The sequence below is a fragment of the Apus apus genome, chromosome 1, assembly GCF_020740795.1.
Source record: "Apus apus isolate bApuApu2 chromosome 1, bApuApu2.pri.cur, whole genome shotgun sequence".
In the NCBI taxonomy this organism is placed as follows: Eukaryota; Metazoa; Chordata; class Aves; order Apodiformes; family Apodidae; genus Apus; species Apus apus.
In genome coordinates this window covers 63,074,915-63,095,288 of record NC_067282.1, presented here as the reverse complement: position 1 = coordinate 63,095,288, position 20,374 = coordinate 63,074,915, and the positions used below count along the sequence as shown (strand labels likewise).

Genomic DNA, 20,374 nt, shown 5'->3' with positions numbered 1-20,374 from the left:
GTGGTTTTGAGTACAGAGAGAGCCTGCACTTCATGAGTGTATCACTAATGAGAGATTATAGGCACATTTGGAGTACACGACAGTGTACTTTCCAGTCAACTTAATTTGGAATAAATGCCTAGGATCCTGTACTTCAAACAAAAAGCAGACCTCAAGAGCTGTGAAAAGATGGAGGCAATGTGTAACACCTACATTCTCCCCCCAAGTCCAGACAGGAGAATGCTCCCTGGCTCACCATCTGAGTTGTATGGCCGTATTTCCACTGGAAGAAAACCTGCCCGTGTGAGCAGGGAAGAAGAAGCCATTTTGTCTTAAAATGATCACTGCAGATCCAGTCCAGACAGGTCACATAAATGAACACAGCAGCTCCATGCACTGCTGGAGTCCTAGGGAACTTTACCAGACAGAGTGGATATGACTCCAAGCTGTGCAAGCACTGGGAGGCTCTGGCGGATGGCATGGTCGGACAAGGAGGCCTAAACACCACATTACTCCCTGAGTCTTCCCTGGGCGCAGGCCTCAAAGTCATCCCTACCGGTAATTCCCACTTTGCCTATCCACTTAAAGAGGTGCTAACAGAACATGAGATAAAGTCAAATCACTTTGCTTGATGAGACTTAGGATTTTCAAATTTGAGTGGCATTTAGTCAAAATATCTTTTAAAAACTCTCTGCTAATCTCTTGTCCTAGGTATCCAGTCTCAGCCTTTAAAAATAAAGGAGAACTATTAAAAATAAGGGGAATTGGATTTTTTGTTTGGTTGGTTGCTTTGTTTTTGTTAAGATGACAGGTATAGTTATTAAAGTTGAAAGCATTTACTGGCAATTCAGTAACTATTTAAAATAGAAACATTTCCTGTTAGTGAGGCTGAAGTTAGACTTGACTGCTTAAAGAAAATCTTGTACTCCTGCATCACTATCAACTACCTGAACTGGAATAAATCACAGTGCTTTTGTCCAATCTATTTCAACAGCCATCTTGCAGCCCTTCCTTTCTATCTGTTAAGAGACTAGCAATGAGAGATCAATGTTATTAATGTTATTAACTTTGAGACAATTATTTACAGACTGTCACTTTCTAATGAATACAAAATAAATGCACAGCTGTGTAATGCCAGAGAAGTACTCACATTGAAATGCTGAAACTAGTAAACAGAAGTTTCAGTATTTTATTAAAATAGCATATTCAACCACTGTAACCAATAATACATTAACTTTATTCCCAGAGTACGCACAACACAGTAGTGATTCAAAATATCCTTATCCATAGTAATCAATGAAAATATCTCAGATTCAAGTGAACAACTAAAACTAAACCTTTGAAAAAATCTCTCCTTTAAAGAATACATAAAGCTCTTATACAGATTTTTTTTTTAAACTCCTCTATACTTAGGTGTCAGTGTTTATCACCTGACAATACCACTAGCTTTTTCTTATGCATAGTAGAACATCTCATATTTTATAGTACCCATTTTATAAATAAATTGGCATTTTCCATCCCATTTGTGTTTATCTTCAGCTTCACAAAGAAACCAGTAAATAAAACTGTCAAGGACAGTCACAACAAAATGATCTCACAGCAAGATATAAAACTTGAAGATACTAAAAGATGCTCCTACTCTATTTTACATAAAAAGACAGATTTAAAAAGTGCAAGGCAAGATTTGCAGGGGAAAGGGAATATTTTTTTGTTATTTTTAGGCACATCCACTTCTTTAAAGCAAGCTTCAGAATGAAATTCCAGTTTGTTCTTCATGATACCTGTTTCAAAGTCTCTCTCAAAAAAAAAAACCAAGAAGAAAAAAAAAAATTACATCTGTCAAATGTCAAGCAGGGAATTTCCTGTCCAACTAACAGCCTTCAGTTATGTCTTGTTCTTCCTTTTTTCATCCTTGCAGGTTTAGGTTTAGGAATATACTGATTGTTCGCCTGATACTCAAGTTCTTTACGGAAGTAATGAATTGCTTTATTCAAACCTTCTTCCAATGGGACCTGTTACCAAAGTGAGGAGAGAATCATATCACTCTAAGTTCACATCAGCTCTTTTCACAACAGTGTATTTTTTAATACAGCTGTCAAAAGACTGCTAGGAAGTCTCATTCTTAGCTAATATTAGTATTAACAGCGCCACATACTGGTTACACCTCTGCATTGCTAATGAATGTTAGCTCTTAAACATCAAGATTTCTTTTCTGATGCAGTAAGCCAAAAAACCCAACAAATCTGTATCTCATCATAAGGTTCTCATTGGTCTCTTTAGTGTCAAAACAGACTGACATAATTCTACTTTTAATTCATAATACCTTGAAAGAGATAAGCACTCAGAAATGTAAGACCCTTCTGTTTTTAATGATTAAAGATCCTCTTTTTGCATAATCTCACAGAATGGTATATATCACAGAAAAGTATAAAGGTGGTGGGTTGCATTTTTTTAGTTTTTATTTCTTCAGTGCTCCCATGATGTAAAGAAAGAAACACTATCCACTTTTCTCAGAAGCCATATGCTCTGACATGCTTGCTGATCCCAGCATCAATAGAGGAGGTTAACATAACTGTGCTGCTACTCCAGACTAAGTTTTGGTACTGGCTACCAAATACAGATGGTCAGAAGTGTAAAATTTAACTCTTTTATACCTTTTTTGATTGTGACACTTGCCACCATCTTTGTGCTCTCAGGCATAGTCAATTAATACCTGGTGGCTCTGTGAATTGTTTCAAAAGGGTTTGGAGCCACCTTTTTCTATTAATAGGCTCACATTTACAAGAAAGGTCACATGTTTCCTGGAAAGATTTTTGCCTGCAATTCTAAAAAAGCATAGGAAACACTATGTTAGCTGGAATTGGGAGCTAGCTAAGAAAAGTCACACCCTTTCTGGGGATTAACAGACCTTACACTGCCAAACCAACCAGCTCTTATCAGCATCTATGCCTGGTTATAAACTTGCATATTTAACTTCATAAAAAAAAATAAAAAGGTTGAGAAAGGAAAAAACAGCAAACTAAACTTTAGAGGTGGACAAACATTATTGTGGGTGGCGAGATGTTAGATTAACCCTGAGAACATTTCGAGCTTACCAACACACAGAACAAACTAAACATCTCTACATATGATATCCTTAGTCCAAAATAAGGGCTTCTTACTCTGGTTTACTTCAGTCTGCCAGAAAAAAAATAAACCAAAGTGTCATCACTCTCTAGCTAGCTTCTGTTTTGCCTGAGTGTCACATATTTCCCTTTTAACAAACTCTAAAACGCAGAACAATTTTCTGGTGCTCGTATTTTCCCATTTAATCCAAACAAACTTTTTACGTATCATCTTAAAAGGAGTCTTACTCCAAAGATTTTCTAAAAATAAAAGCAATTTTTTCCTTCCATAATGCATGTTACCTCAGCAAAACAGGACTGAAGACTGCAGCAACAGCAAACTCATTAGCTCCTGTAACTATGTCCCACATATTTTAAAGGATTAACCAGGCTCACAGAAAAGTAGATACTTCATAATACACATGTGAAAAAGTTAAAATGCCTATCCTAAAAATGTTTTTTTTTCTACTTAATTCTATTACAAATGCTAATGCTAATCTGCTCTTCTGCTTGGCAGAGGTCATAGTCTTACCCAACAGTTCTTGAACTGTGAGCTAGGGCAACACATGAGACAGCCTTTTAAACTGTTCTGGAGACTGTGTTAAGTAGATAATTCTGATAACTGAAATGTATCATTAACAAATGGGTCTCTCCCAGCCCCCTCTGCCTCCCTGAGTTTTCGCACACAACAGTGATACAGCTGCACATACCACAGGTTCCCAGCCAAGCAATAACTTGGCTTTTCTGATGTCAGGTTTTCGTTTCTGAGGGTCATCCTGTGCTTCCGAGAGAAACTGGATTTCACTCCCACTGCCTGTCAAACAAGAGACTATGCATTAGCATCCATAATTCACTATGCTTTGCATTTTCATTTTTCATGCCTAATGGAGCATCAGGTCTTTCTGCAGCTTTCTGCTTCATAATTCTACCACTGAAATGCTTTCCACAGACACAAGCTGCACTGTATGCAACAGCTGGGTGAACCAGCTGTCCCACAGCCACATGGATTCACAAAGCATTTCACGAAGTTTTCAGCATGGATTCACAAAAAGGAAGTTATGCTTGACCAGTCTAATAACCTTCTATGATTAAATGACTGCCTCAGTTGCCAAGGGCATAAACTGGATATGATCTAACCTGACTTCAGTGAGGCGTTTGACACTGTCTCTTCTAACACCCTTATTGAGGACTGGATGAGTAGACACTGAGGTGGATTGAAAAGTGGCTGCGTGGCCAGGCCCAGAGGGTGGTAATACGTGACAAGAAGTCTAGTTGGAGGCTGGTAACTAGTGGTTGACCCCAGGGCTCAAGACTGGGTCAATACTGAGGGGCTGATAAACCAAAGGGCTGTGCTACCATCCACAGAGACCTCAATAAAGGAGTCTGGAAAAAAGAGCTGACTGACAGGAGCCTCATGAAGATCAACAAAGATAAGTGCAAAGTCCTGCACTGTGGGAGGAACAACCCTAAGGAACCATTACATGTTGGTGGCCAACCAGCTGGAAAGCAACTTGGCAGAAAAGGACTTGAGGGTCCTTGTGGACACCAAATTGAACATAAGCCAGCAAAGTGTCCCTGCCATGAAGAACGCAAATGGCATCCTGGGCCGCAGTATGAGAAGCACTGCCAGCAGGTCGAAGGAGATAGATTATCTTCACCCTCTACTCAGCATTGGTGAGGTCACACCTGGATGGCTCCCCAGCACAAGAGAGACAAGGATAGGCTGGAGAGAGTACAGTGAAGGGCTACTAAGATGATGAAGGGACTGGAGCACCTCTCCTATGAGAACAGGCTGAGAGAGCTGGGACTGTTCGGCCTGGAGAAGGGTCAGGAGGAATCTCATCCATGTGTGTAAATATATGAAGGGGGGGTGGGGAAGGGGCAGACTGAAACATTTTAGATTGTTTGTGAACAAACAGACAAATGGAGACAACAATTATTCTATGTGCCTGATGGGATAGGTGCTGTGACTTCAAATTTCCTTCCCTGACCTGTGGATTTATAGATGTTTTCCAGAGGGGACAGTCCTCTATTAGTAACATCACATGCATCAGCTTTTGTACTGCATGTTTGAACTTGTCTTTTTCAGATCCCTCACAAGCAGTGCTGGAATATACAGACTAAAAACCCTTGGCTAATCACATGGGTGTGTTTCATCTTACTAGGAAGCTGTACGAGAAGACTAAGCACAGCCCTTCACTTCCATTCTTCAGAGCTCTGATTTGCTACAGGTATCAAAGCCAGAATGAAGCACAAGTCACAGTATTTTCTTCCCAGCCACATATAAGGGAGGTGCTGACATCCCTTGCAAGAGTCACTGGTAGATCAGTGAAAAGTACAGAAAGACAGTCATCACAGCATGAGGTTGGTACTGGTAGTTGAACGAGAGCAGCCTGCGTGACTTTAAGAAACACCTTGCTGAAGTGTCTCTAGTTAGATAGGATGTTATGCAGGACATTTGCATTCATGTTTTTTACATTTCATTTATGTACTGTCCTTGTGCCAAAACAAAGCTAAAAAACTGCGTAAACATTATACAAAATAATGGGTATAGATTGCAAAGATACACAAGAACAATGTATTCATTAATGGTCATGAAATATTTTATATACAGCTGAGAGGATCTGGATTATCTTATTAACATTTAATTATATGATCAGGATACAATTAAATGCCTTCAATAAAGTTATTAAGAAATCCTCGTATAGTACAGTAAAACCAAAGACCAATTAAATTACCCATCCATTACACAAACTAATCAAGTAATAATCATCTAATGACAGTAAGTCCTTCATAAGCTTTGCTAAGAAATACATATTATACTCACCAACAAGCTTTTTAATTAGCTGGGCAAATTCTAGGATAGTGTGCTCTTCTGGGTTTCCCTAGGAATAGAAGGGATATTCGTCACATTACCAATGAAACACCTCACAATACAGTAGCTTTCTGACACAAGACGATTCTAACAGGGTCAAGTTCAACTCTGAAACAGCGGAATATTATACCTTATTTCTGCTTTGATGAAAAAAATGTAACTTTCACAAGCTCCATACTCATTAGAAAAGTTGCCCTCCATTACAATTGCCTTGATAATTCAATATATGTAGGGGAGAGTCCAAGAAATCAGTCTGTAAGGAATTGGCAAATGCAGCTCAATCATGGTAGAAGCACATGCCTCTCTACAGCCCACAAAACCGTATCATTATTTTGAAAACTGGACTGAAGGATTTGCCAGAGTTAAGGACAGACAATATAAGGAAGAGATATGATAAATTCTCAGTTCATCCAAAGTCAGGAAACCAACTAATTTAGCTGTAAACAATTGCTTTCACATTTACTACAGCTTACTTACAAATATGTATGAGGGCTACCTGCTTTCCTATACAAATATTCTTTTTCTTAATCCTCACTTTTTCTAACCAACTTGCACATGAACATTTTGAATCTCTGAATAAAACGATGAAGGCTTCGTGTTAGCATTAGCTCTCCTTTAGACTCAATTCCCTTCATCTCTAGCTTTCCTTGTTGCAAAACTCTTCTTTCCTAAAACTTGTTTGACCTAAAGCTGAACATTTAGGTATGTATAAATTTAAACACTGGGTTTTATGAAGAAAAAAACCAGACATGTGATGTCATTTAAAAATATCAGCATTTGGATAGAAACATATATATTAATTAATGGCCACAGCAAAAATGGAAAATCTAGTGAACAACTGCCCTGCAGAGTTGAGTATCTGATTTGGCAAAAGTCAGTATATACAGAAATAACCTGGCATATCCACCCTTTCCATATTCTTATATCCACTGCTGAGAATAAGGTGACAACAAGTGGGACAGAAGAAAAGTCTTATTAGAAAAGTTAAGTTCTAAGAAACCTTAATCGACAATAGAAAATTATACAATCTAATACTATTCACCATCCCACCATCTGCTTTTAAGCAGGGCTAGTATGAAGTGATTTCTAATTAGAGTTAAGTATTCCTTCAGTGCTTTTTTTCAGTGAAACTAGACTTCAATAATTTTCCTGGTGTATTTTGCATGTCCTCCTTCTGCTCATATTTGGTTCAGTTTTTTGTGGGGTTTTGTTTGTTTGTTTGTTTTAAAATTAATATTCTAATTACATAGATCTTTTTGCTAAAACAAATGTAAAACTCTAGAAAATGTATCCTGTTGTTGGAACTACAAGTTCTCAACACCTAGGGGCTTAATTTTCTGATCTATAAAGAAAATACATGCATCAATGATATGGAGGAAAACAGAGGTGATGATGGCCACTACACAGGAGACACAGTAGGGTAGCACTCTCATACTCACCAAGTTGACAGGACTGCTGACATTGCTGTTCATCAATGCCACCAAGCCATTCACAAGATCACTATAAAAAAGGGACAACACATTGAGGCAGTTTCCACTTCCCTATACATAACACTCTTGTCTAAAAAGAGACCTGTTGTCTCAGAACTCCAGTAAAGCAGATCAGGCAGCTGAGGAATGCTGAAATGAAATTTAGAGTGTACACTTCAATGGGTGTATGTTTTCGTGGCCGCTTGTTCCACAGTCCCTGCTGTAAGATATACTGAACTGGTGGTCAGTTTGAAAGGGTGACTATCTTTGGGATAAACTGGCCATAGTTCATTAGAGTATATGAACGACTATAAACAAATATCAGCTTACTAATAAATAATTCATACTTCCTCTTCCCTCCAGAGCCCAAGCACATTTAGAGGCCCATTTCCAACACATTTCAAACAGAACAGAGTAAGTTGTAAGACAGAGGCACATGACACCATCACCTGCTTTGCAATTTGTTGCTTTGTCTTCTTTTTTAAAAAAACAGTATTTTTGGTGTTACCTTCCCCCAGCAAAATAACTCAAAGTTATTTTGAATCAATTACCAGCAACAAACTTAGCAGCTTGCCCCTGGACATAGAAATCCAGATCCCTTTCATTATGAGCTATATAATCTGGAAAGGACTTTGAGCTGACAAGGTTTCTGTAGCTTCTGTCACTGCTGTTACTACTTTCAGCAGAGGGAAAGAACATTTCCAAGGGGAGAATGATTAAAACAACCCAGAAGCCTGGCATGGAAGTTGAGCTAGCACGAGAGAAGAGAAGATTCTGAAAAGCAGATTAACTTTTTCCTAGTGAAAGCACATTCCAGCCTCACCTACACTGCAAATATTAGCTACAGCAATACCCCCTTCAGCTGGTTCCTTCCCCTAGAAGAGGACATGTGAGTCCAGAGTACACATACATCCTAACGACACACGGTGGCAGCATAGCATTAAATTGCAACAAGGACTGACAACTGCTCAGTATTAAAAACTTACCTACCCATTACTTGCTGACCCTTCAAGGGAAATACACATAACTCAAAGTTCTAAACCAACTACCGTTTTGTTTCTTGGCACTTTAAAAAAACTTCAGTGTCTCCCTTCTGAAAGTAAAGCTGCCATAAGAATGAACACAATTTCTTGAATGAATGTGCACATGTCTATGAAAATGGCCAAGCTCAAAGAACCATAAAGGGAAGTCATTATCAGACAGTACAAACCAGGTTTACCTGACATACTGGAAAGCTCTCGTCTGTGTTCCAGGTCCATAGACCTAAAATCAGATGAAAATTATAAAAGTTACATAAATATAAAAGTACTCTGTAGCCCAATTACGTTTTCCTCAGCATTGTAGAAAAACATCCCCAGGAGAAACACGCAACAGACAAGCTCAATGTTACAAGAATGGAAAAAGATGTGTTTTGCAGAGCCTTTGGCAAAGTATCATTTCTTTGAAGGTCTTCATGCTTTTGGATGTGTCTCCAGTAAACACAACCTCAGGCATTTTTGTAACCAGAACTCTGCATATAGGAAACATTCTAAGGACAGAGTAATGCTTTATCTGCTCCTGAAACACTGAAAAAGGCTGCAGCATGCACTTAGCCAGAAAAGAGTGCCAAATATTTAAATAAACCTCATAGCACTAAGATGTGACTATGATGAGCAATTTGTATTTGCTCATTAAGAGCAACCAACTTGAAAGAGGCCATCAAATGTTAGTGGTTTCTGAAAAATTGTCAAGAAAAATAATAACATTGTAAGTGTTTAAACCAATCAAGACAAAAAAAAAAAAGTGTCCTGGTTTGAGCCAGGATGAAGCCAATTTTCCTTTTTACTGTTTTTTTTTCCCTCAGAAAGCTTTCTTTGAACTAGCAAGAGTGTGTTCTAGCTAAAAGCTGATAAGACAGTGCAATGTTTTTCTAACTGCTGGCTCTTCAAGCTCACACCTTCACTCTGCCAGCTCAGACACTACAGGGAGATCTATGATGGCTGAGTTAGACAGACAGCAAAACTGGCCAGAGATATTCCATTCCATATATCTACGTAAGCTCAGAGGAAGGTCAGAGATCACAGAAAACAACTTCCTTCCTGCTTCTTCTTCCCTTCTCTTCCGTCCACGGCTGGTGTCTGGGGAGGACTCCGTCCATCCATCACCGTCAACCCTCAGGCTCGAGCTCTCCTGACCCTCATCACTCTCTGCTTGCTCCAGCAGCAGCTCTGGGATTCCTCGGGACTGTTCCAGCTCAGGAGATGCTGTGGAAGTTGCTGGGGGTGGGGGGAGGCGAGAGGCTTTTGCTCATACCTGAACATATTTGTATATAATTGTATATATTTTCTTATATCATTAGTGTTTAATTAAAGCTGTGTAGTTTAGTTTTCAATCCAGCCAAGTCTCTCTCTTTTTCTCTCTCTCGTTCCCTGCCTGGGTGGGAGGGGGAGGGGATCGAGAGCATTGTTGTGGAACCCGAGTCAAATGGTGACACCAATTTGAGGCACAGTTCTTTCATAGAGAAAGGCTGGACAAGGTCATCGTCGTCATCTGATTGAGGAGGGCCTGCTTTTCTATCTGCTTGAGAGTGGTCTCATTTGTTATCTGTTTGAGACCTACCTGCTCCATCAACTGATTTACAGTCCTCTGCTTCCTCAATTTCAGCCTTTATTGCTTTAAGGAACTCTGGATATCTCAGACGGGAGTGGGTAAAAAGAGGGGAGCGTTTTGCCTTTGCCTTGCTCCTGGTCACAGGATGAACTAGCCTGATTTGAAAGGGAGTGGACTTTATCTTTGTAGAAGCAGTTGTTTTTGTAGCAGCACTTGTAGAAGCAGCTGTTTTTGTAGCAGTATGAGTGGTGGTATCAGCAGCAATGGTGATGGCAGCAGCAGTGGCAGCAGCATTGCCTGTGGGGGAGTGGCAGTGAATAGAACAGCATCTCGCCCTACGTATCCACAATACATTATAAACATTCAGCAAAAGCATCCTTACTGCAACAATGCTATTCAGATCAAGAGCTGGGAGATTAAGCTCAAAAGAAAATGGAGAGGTAAGATTGAACCAGCTACTGCTATTACCAACATGAACTGTTCCATTCACTTCAGGAGTTGTACCACTAAGACTTGTACTGTAATTGTACACATACAGTGTACCATAAAGAACAGTATCATAATCCATAGGATCACTAGGCTGGTAATTATACGGTTGATTATGGCTACAGTTATGCCAGTAAACCATAAAACAATCACAAGAGCAGCTACTAAGAGCAGTATGCTCTCGGCTGCAAACCACACGTACAATTGCAGGTTTGGAAAAAGATCCAGTAGATTCATTGCAGCAAGTGTCTGTTCAGTTTTCAATCCGCAAGAAAATTCAGCAGAATTATTGCCCATTGCTATCTGAGGGATTCCTCCCATCAGAGATGAAATTTTGAACACTCTCAATTGATGAAAATGTGTAATCTGGGCTTAAAATTAAGCCCCACGTTGGGCACCAATAAATTGTTGTCACCATTTGACTCGGGTTCCACAACAATGCTCTCGATCCCCTCCCCCTCCCACCCAGGTAGGGCACGAGAGAGAGAAAAAGAGAGAGACTTGGCTGGATTGAAAACTAAACTACACAGCTTTAAATAAACACTAATTATATAAGAAAATATATACACAATTATATACAAATATGTTCAGGTATGAGCAAAAGCCTCTCGCCACCCCCAGCCCCAGCAACTTCCACAGCACTCCCCTGAGCTGGAACAGTCCCGAGGAATCCTGGAGCTGCTGCTGGAGCAAGCAGAGAGTGATGAGGGTCAGGAGAGCTCGAGCCTAAGCGTCGATGGTGATGGGTGGACGGAGTCCTCCCCAGACACCGGCTGTGGACGGAAGAGAAGGGAAGAAGAAGCAGGAAGGAAGTTGTTTTCTGTGATCTCTGACCTTCCTCTGAGCTTACGTAGATATATGGAATGGAATATCTCTGGCCAATTTTGCTTTCTGTCTAACTCAGCCTCCTATGGGGAGGGGGGGGTCATAGATCTCCCTGTAGTGTCTGAGCTGGCAGAGTGAAGGTGTGACCTTGAAGAGCTAGCAGTTAGAAAAACATTCCACTGTCTTATCAGCTTTTAGCTAGGACACACTCTTGCTAGTTCAAAAAAAGCTCACTGAAGGAAAAAAAAATCAGTGAAAAGGAAAATTGGCTTCATCCTGGCTCAAACCAGGACAAAAAGAAATCATGCAGCTCTCAATATTACTATCTGGACACATGGTAGGTAGAGTAACTTCTAGAGAATATGATTCCCAGAGTCACCTGTACAGCTTTGTATCCAAATCTTAAGAGGGGGGTAAAGTAAAAAGTTTTCTCAGGTTTTAAGTTGGAACTTCAGAGTAATTAAGTTAAGTTCAAACAGACATTAAAGCATACTTAAATTGTACGTAGTGGCACCAGATAACATTTTGTACAGTTTAATTGTGTGGAGTACTATGGTCCCTAGAACATGAATATTTAAATTTTGAAAGGAATCAGTAGGTGTATCTAAGTGGTGAAAACACTTAAGTTTAACCAGGAATGCACACTTTACCATCAACCTGCTACAACAGAAAAGCTTTCTGAAAGGACAGAATAGGAAGCATGTTTTTTTCCTAGGGGTTAGGAAAAACAATACAATGGTTACACATGCCATCACCTGTCACTTGGTAAATGTGCTGCTCTCTGAGGCCAACCCTCAACCGAAAGAGTTCACGTTTCAGTAAGCACTGGATAAGATCAGGGGCTTAAGAGTTTACGCAATGCCTGATTCTGAGAGGAATGCTCCAGGAAAGCACATGACAGCCTGATGGACTCCCAGAACAAACAGGAAGCAGATTTTATGCTTTTATACAGAGCTTCCTGCTTGTCTCCTTTTAGCTTGTGGGCTAAGTTTTACAGAACTAACTCATTAATGCATGACTTCTGAAGTATCATCCATGTGGCTTCCTTTCCTATGTGTAGGCAGTGGCTGGAGAACACAGTGCAGTTTCCTCCTAATTTCTCTTCACACATCCCAGTTCCTCTTAATAAACCCTTCCTTTACAATAATAAAAAGCAGCAATGGTCATGTTTGCACAGGCTACAACTTCTTCAAACTAAAGAGACCGTAGTTGCAAGACATTATTTACTCCATTTGAACAACTGTTTTGAACCAAGAGACTGAATACATTCATCTTCTAAAAAGGTCAGCACTTGGTATTCCTGTCAGCCAAGTTCTGTGATGATACAATGGTTAAATTTTTTTGGGGTCCCAACTACTGCTTATTGCTGATAATTCATTTTATTTGGCCTGGTCAGCTAAACAACTCACTCCATAGTTCTTTTCTCATATTCAGTAATTTTCCATGACAGACAGTTACTCCTTACAGATCAGTGATGTCAGGCAAAAGGGTAACCATAATTTGGCATATTATTTGAAAAAGAGTAAAGTTAGGGGAGATGTATCACAGGACACCAAGCTTAATGTTGTCAGGACATGACTTACTCCCTGGTCTAGACTCTTCAGTGCTCTGTCCAGTTTCAGATTTTCCTCAACAAGAATCCAAGTAGTGGGAGTTGCCACAAAATTTTCATTATTTTTCTCCTTGGATTGTCTGCTACTTCCTAGAGGAATTCTTGCCTTGGATTTTACAGTCTCCAGCAGAAGGAATGCTGTGTTAATCTCAAAATATCTGCCCTGTGGAGGCACTTTAGCAACATTTTTAGTTATTCAGTAGAAGCCATTGAGTGATTTCCTGGCACTGTACTCTTCTAATCTAGGCAATATTAACAAATGTTTGTATAAAATTTCTGTTGTATGTCACATAAACTGTGTTTCCATGAGCTTGCAACTGATCCTAGATTCTAAACTACTTCTTCCTGTTTCAGGATGTCTCCTCATTTGTTTTATAACCATAAAGTACGAAGATTTCCTTTACTTCCTAATATGTAATGTAGCCTGAAGATCTTTAACGTTACATTATACGTGGAAAATTTAGGTTGACCTCCAAGTTTGCAAAAAGACATTTACATGTCTAACTTCCAAAAAGGGTTCTGAGAAAGTTCCTCAATAGGAGTAAGTATCAACACATAATTCTGTAAGCCTTGTGCCTTGTCGCCATAGAAGAGCTGTGAAAGACGGAGATTCAAGTTCAGGATGACTTACTTTCTCAGATCAAAACTAGTAGCCTTGTTTCTCTCTGGGAAACGAACACTAGTAACATTGACAGAGCACATCTTTGGATGTATAATTCCATACATTTGAGCTTGATGAGATTTTTAGAGGTGGGGGAAAAACCTCAGTATTGTCTAAAATCCATCATCTTTCATAACACATGAGGACAGCATATAGAGATGAACAGTTCTTCACATCACTGAGGTCATTACTTACTGTTAATGGTTCTCCCTGGAGAGCTTGCAGGATAAAATTACTGACAACTCTACCATCATTCATATGCATTCGAGGACCAAAGGTATTGAATATTCTGGCAACCCTCACTTCAACTCCTTCCTGTAGCAAAGAAAAAATAATTGTTACTACCTTAATAAGAGTGTCTTTGTTGCTGGAAGTGCAAATTAACTCTCCCCTGTACAAAAACTTTTTTAAGAATCCCTCTTACAGCTTTTACAAGCATTGTTTTCTCACCATGAAACACTTCTAAGCTCTCCTCAATGCCACTGGAAACCCTACTGCATACAGCAAGGTCATTTATACTAGTTCTCAGCATTTGTAATGCAAATTCTAAATATGTGCCAGAACAGCTGATGATTTCAGCACACAGATTTGATATTCTTCAAACAAGTAATTTAAGATTTTTCAACAGTACTTTTCCAATGTCCAGATGGAGACCAGTGATGAGTGGCTTTGCCCAACGGTCAGTACTGGGACTGGTGCTGTTTAACATCTTTGTTGGTGACATGGGCAGAGTCACTGAGAGCACCCTCAGCAAGTCTGCTGACGACACCAAGCTGTGTGGTGTGGTCAACACGCTGGAGGGAAGGGAGGCCATCCCAAGGGACCTTGACAGGCTTAAGAGGTGGGCCTCTGCAAACTTCATTAAGTTCAACCAGGTCCTGCACCTGGGTCAGGGCAGTCCCAAGCACAAATACAGGCTGGGCAGAGAATGGATTGAGAGCAGCCCTGAGGAAATGACTTAGGGATGTTGGTTGATGTGAATCTCAACATGAGTCAGCAATGTTTGCTTGCAGCCTGGAAAGCAAATCGTGTCCTGGATCAAAAGAAACATGGCTAGTAGGTCAAGGGAGGGGATTCTCTCTCTCTACTCTGCTCTCATGAGACCCCACTGGGAGTACTGTGTCCAGCACTAGGGTCATCAACATATGAAGGATGTGGAGTTATTGGAGGGAGTTCAGTAGAGGGCCACAAATATGTTTAGACGGCTGGAACACCTCTCCTATGAAGACAAGCTGGGAGAGCTGGGGTTGTTCAGCCTGGAGAAGAGAAGGCACTGGGAAGGCCTTATAGCAGCCTTCCAGTAGCTGAAGGGGCCTACAGGATTGCAAGGGCTCGTAGTGATAGGATGAGGGGTAATGGTTTTAAACTGGAAGAGGGGAGATTTGGATAAGATATTAGGAAGAAACTCTTTCCTGTGAGGGTGATGAGACACTGGCACAGGTTGCCCAGGAAGGCTGTGGTTGCCCCCTCCCTGTAAGTGTTCAAGGGCAGGTTGGATGGGGCTTTGAGCCACCTGGCCTAGTGGGAGGTTTCACTGCTCATGCAGTGGGGTTGGAACTACATGATTTTTAAGGTCCCTTCCAACCCAAACCACTCTGATCTAGGAAATCTTTTCCCTGCAGCCTACAGCTCTGCAAATCTATCTTCTATGCAGCTGAATTTTAATTTGTGCCTGTAAAATTGGTATCTACTCAGTGAAAAACTCTTCCTCAGAGGAAGAGATTTTGGAGCTAGTTATTTTAAAAAATTTCCTAAATTTACTTTAGCCATTTCACAAACACCTCCTTTGAAGTGTTCCTTTTTGCATATCGAGTACTCTCTACTCCTTTTTGCATTAAAAGTCTACAAATATTTATGTTGCACTCTTACCTATGTACTGTTACTCTCTATTGTACTACAACATACTAATTATGACTGACTACCTCCACTGTTTTCTCATCAGCAAAGCCAATTACATCCCCAGATTTGAGGCAGTAAGTCATGTACACAAACTTCCTACATCCTAGGAAAGGGAGAAAAAAATTATTTGCCCCACATTTATACTGCTGAACAAAAGAGAGTTTGAGACTAACCCCTGATGCTGAGATAAAATGTGATCAACTGGCTTCTGTCCCCATGGCTTAAGACTATGCCTTCCTGCAGCAGATTAATCAAGCAGCAAGTGCCTTCAGCAATCCAAAAAAGAGCTTGGGAGCAAGCTAGTAAAATGCAGCACTGTGAGGTATAAAACCACTTCAGCTCATTCTATTATTTACCAGTATGGACACGTTCAGAGACCGTGCCTGTATAAAAGGAGATAGAAGCCAGAAAAGATGCAAGAAAGATTGTTAAGGCTTATGGAGATACGTCCTCTGAATAATACACTCAGACTATTCTATAGTCGTCAGTAAAATGTAGCACCAGTTATCTGGTCTCCCCTGCAAAACACACTTGTCCATGGCTTTCAGCATGAGTCTGTGCCACTTAGTTCTAGCGATCCCTGGTCTAGAAAGTATCAAGCTATCAATTATGCTATGATAACAACTTAATTTAAAAATATATATTTTAGTATTATAAGATTTTAAAGAAAATCTATCTCCCTGTGTTGACTGCCTCAGAAAATAGATCAATACAGATCAATATAGAAAACAGCTTGAACAGATGCTGTGTAATTCATAAATATATCAGGCAAGCCTGTCTTACTAATTTTTTACTAATTTGCTTCCTCCTTTTGAAACTCTGTGGGTCTATTGAAACAATGAGGATGAATTAGACCTCCCTGCATACAAAATCAGGAAAGGGAAAGCTGCACTTGTCTGGTCTTTGGCAAACAGCTGGATTCACCAACAAAACAAAAGATCTGTCAAGGAAAGCCCAGACAGTTGTTGGGACACTGATCTAGTATCAGTCTTTATCAATGTTTCAGCTAAAATTACTCAGATTGTTGCCTGCATTCCTTGCTTTATTACTCACTTTCTTACTGATTCATATTCTTTTCCATGTGTTTCAGAGATCATTAACTAACTCTTAAAATTGTTCCCAAAACCCTGAATTGTAATCACAGCACAGTGTTCACCAGGATCCATAGCATGCTTAAGCTATGATAGTCTACACAGAGGCTTACCCCAAGATATTTTTTACATATATATATATATATATATATATATATATATATATATACATTTTATATATATATATATATATATATAGTCTATTGTATAAACAAAATGAGATTAATTCCTGGTTATCAACAGAGTTTTAAAACTGTTTTGCAAAAATAGTAATGCTAAGATACGAATTTCATGAAAAGTGAAGCTCCTAAACAAGCTAGGAATGACAATCACAATCATCTGACTCTACCTTCAGCATAATGCTGGTCCCTGAACACAAACAAGGCACGTGTCAAGTACCCTTATCTTATTGTTGGAATATTACCATGCTTACAGCTTAACTTCCCAGACTAGAGAAGGTACAATATCTCTTTGAGGTCTTTCAGTCAGCAGTGAGAGAGGCTGTAGCATCTCAGCTCTACCTTAGAGGCAGGGACCAAGGTGCCTGAATGCCTGCAGCATTAAATTCCATTCCATTCTCACACAAAAAGCATAAATTCTGTATCTTTTCTTGAGCAAACTGCTAGCAAGCTTCAGGTGACAATGCCAAAAAAGGAGTGCTACATGCTTAAAAAGAATCTATATTGAATATCAGGAAAGATAACGAGCAATAATTAGAAAATGCAGGACAAACTCCCAACAGACATTCAAGTAAACTGCTTTAATTCAACATAGCTATTTTTTTTTCTATCTAGTTACTCAATATCTACCTGGTTATTCATTATTCAAGGCCTTTCCAGTTGCAATTCAATCAACAGTTTTCATTACTCCTACATTTTACATCAAGGCTTTTTATGATTACTGAAGCCAACTCAACTTGTGAATTAAAGATTATGGGAAAAGTACAACTCGCTATAAAACAGAAAATCAATCTCATGGTGCAATTGCAATGCAATTCTATATTTAACAAATTTCAACATCAGTTTGCAGTTGTTATTATCTCATGTTAATAAAATATGTAATCTCTAACATGTCTTTCCTTTCTTTTGTTGCCTATTAAGATTTTTTTTGGCACCTTGAGTCTTCACAGTCCTGATTAGAGAATATGCTGTAATGCATACTTGTCCACTTAAAAGAAGGTTATACTTAATATCTGATTATGATTCCTCAGTTCACCCCTATATGCTTTAAAAAGGCATCCAATGGAATTCTTAATTTGAAGACCTAAGGCAATTTGAAATGGTAGCCCATTTGCTACCACTAGAGCCTACAGTCTTACTGTTTGTATGAAAAAAAAAGATGAAGGTGAACTTGTGTACATGCTCTGAATATGAGAGCACTGCATTTATCCAGCAAATATTACACTCCCCACCCCTCCTTTCAAGCAGATGCTTATATATGACTGAATGCTACTACTGCCCTTGGGCTCTTTGATAAGGAAGTACTGCCGGGCTTTTTCAAAGATAGCAGTTGTAAAGAGGAGATGAAGTCAAGAAATTCTTAATTCATAGGATCAAAATATGTAAACAAAAGAACACTGCCAGCAGAAAAGAGTGGACCAAAAAAGTCTTGGTCAGGACAGGCTACTGAGGAACTCTGACAACTGTGAATTAAGAGTCAGTTATCTTTGACTAGATTGAAGAACTGTTATTCAAGAACTGATTCAAAACAGTGTGTCTGGAAGTATAATATAGAAGTTATTTTTTTATTTATTTTTTTGGAAACAAGATTAGGTGTTTAAGGTACCTAACAATGTGCATGAGGATAGAAATATTTGGAAGAAATGAGAAAAGAAAAGCAGAAATAAGTTTGGTTGTTTCTTCTTTTGATTGTAGTTGAGAAGCTTTGGGAAATATTTTAGCCTTAAATCCTGTACATCCAATTGTTGTGGGCTAGGTCATTCCTGTCTGAAAACCCTCTCAAAAGCACAAGACTTACCTTCATAGCAGATGTCAGACCTTTCCACTAGCAAAAGATAATTTTTCCTCTAAAAAAACCCTAGCTCAACAGTGTTGCAGAATACACCTGAATGTGGGAAAAGCTTGGGTAGACTAGACCATAATAAAACACAAGAAATACCTCACAGAGCTGCCCCTACAACTCATTTGCATAATGAGTTTTCACTTCATCCATGTATGCGCAGCAGTTTCACCTTACAAATCTTCACTATCCTTTGTAAATCTTGCATAACATTTATGGCATAGTATCATAACTTATCCTGTGGCTTTAAGACACAGCTTGAGATTTTCAAAATGTCCTACAGTCTTGCCATTCTAAAGTCATACTGCAGTGTGTACCACAAATTTGCAAAAAATTCAATACCCTACAGCACAAGAATTTCTCATAAAAATTTTCCAGACCCACAAGGAATATTTTGCTACAGTGAAGTTTGGAAGACATCATTCTGAACAAGTGCAGTACCCGCACAGTGCACCTTACATGATGTAAAAGAGAACAAAAAAGACACAAACCTCTGCTTTCTCAGTCTGGCAGAAGAGACAAGAGAAAACTACTACAACCCCTGAACCAAAATACAATGCCTAAAGTCTTACCATTTAAGTTTAATTCAGTTTTAAAGGCTTTTAAAAGGCCTTAGTATTTTATCATTTAAAGGTTTAAAATTCTACAGAATATACATTTGCTTGATTTATACCTTTCTGTACAAAGGCTGTAAACACCAAGAATCAGTGATACAATAGTTTTTAGTGTGCTACATGTTCTAATCAAATTGCCTCCCAGAAACTAGCTGAACAGCAATTAAATAAGAGTCAAATGCATGTAATGAGTCTCTCTTGGGTTAGTTAATCATGAGTTTCTACTTGAGGATTTAAAACCCCATAGGAACTAGCAAGTATAATTTAAAAAAAATATTTTCATTTTTATCCTTATGTTACTGTATTTCTCTGCAAAGGTGCATTACATAGCTGAGTATTAGTATCTTTCATTAAGGGTTGTACTTACACCTACAATAATTTTAAAAGACTTCTGAAGTGATTTAAAATACCTTGCTACTATATGGGTACTCATTAAAGAACTTCTTCATTTTTACCTGTATGTTCTAATTTCAATTCTGCTCATTCCACATTTACCAATAAAGCACCTTCCAGCACAGGACCAACTTAAAAAACCACTGTTATCTGGCTTCCAAATTATTAAGGTCACCTCAGTATAATCTAAGAACTGTTTACATTACTGAAAGGCATAATATGTCTATCAAGAACACTAAAGCACATTTTCTTGAAGAACACTGCTCTTCTGAAAAAACACAACAGGTGGGAATAAAACTTTAGATTAAAAAAAAACAGATTTTGCAGCTACAGTATGAAAGCTCCTACTCAAGACATTCCTTTTTGCCCTCCTACCCCCAAATCCACATATTTCAGTTTTGCCACACATCTGGCCTTTACAGTGACAGAAAATCCACTGAATCTGATACAAGTTTAATACCTGCTTCATGTACGCATAGCACATGGTCTCTGCAACCCGCTTTCCTTCATCATAGCAGGCTCTTGGACCTATTGGATTCACATGGCCCCAGTAATCTTCATTTTGAGGGTGAACTTCAGGATCTAACGGGAAAAAAACCAACACCTTAGACGATCTTCTATCAAAAAGGTGACTATATATAATGAATCTTTCAGTAGATCACAGGTATCATATAGAGTTTAGCAGCTTCTCTTCGAACTATGCATTTAAAAGCTTCAACATCATTCCTTAAAAACATTTTCACTAGAACCATTAAAAT

At 39.0% G+C, this 20,374-nt stretch overlaps 1 protein-coding gene across 2 annotated transcripts in view; it reads right to left on the bottom strand.

The window, feature by feature from the left end:
* Window positions 1-1,154: 1,154 nt before the first annotated feature.
* The window catches only part of UXS1 (UDP-glucuronate decarboxylase 1), a 62,705-nt gene continuing 43,485 nt past the window's right edge, over window positions 1,155-20,374 (bottom strand). For both annotated transcript variants that reach the window (XM_051638069.1, XM_051638078.1), the window contains exons 9-15: window positions 20,077-20,198; window positions 13,796-13,915; window positions 8,647-8,690; window positions 7,398-7,458; window positions 5,911-5,968; window positions 3,794-3,897; window positions 1,155-1,991 (exon numbers count right to left, since the gene is read on the bottom strand). In XM_051638069.1, coding sequence (XP_051494029.1) covers window positions 1,860-1,991; window positions 3,794-3,897; window positions 5,911-5,968; window positions 7,398-7,458; window positions 8,647-8,690; window positions 13,796-13,915; window positions 20,077-20,198 — 641 coding nt within the window. In that variant the 3' untranslated portion in view covers window positions 1,155-1,859. The remainder of the gene's footprint in view (window positions 1,992-3,793; window positions 3,898-5,910; window positions 5,969-7,397; window positions 7,459-8,646; window positions 8,691-13,795; window positions 13,916-20,076; window positions 20,199-20,374) is intronic.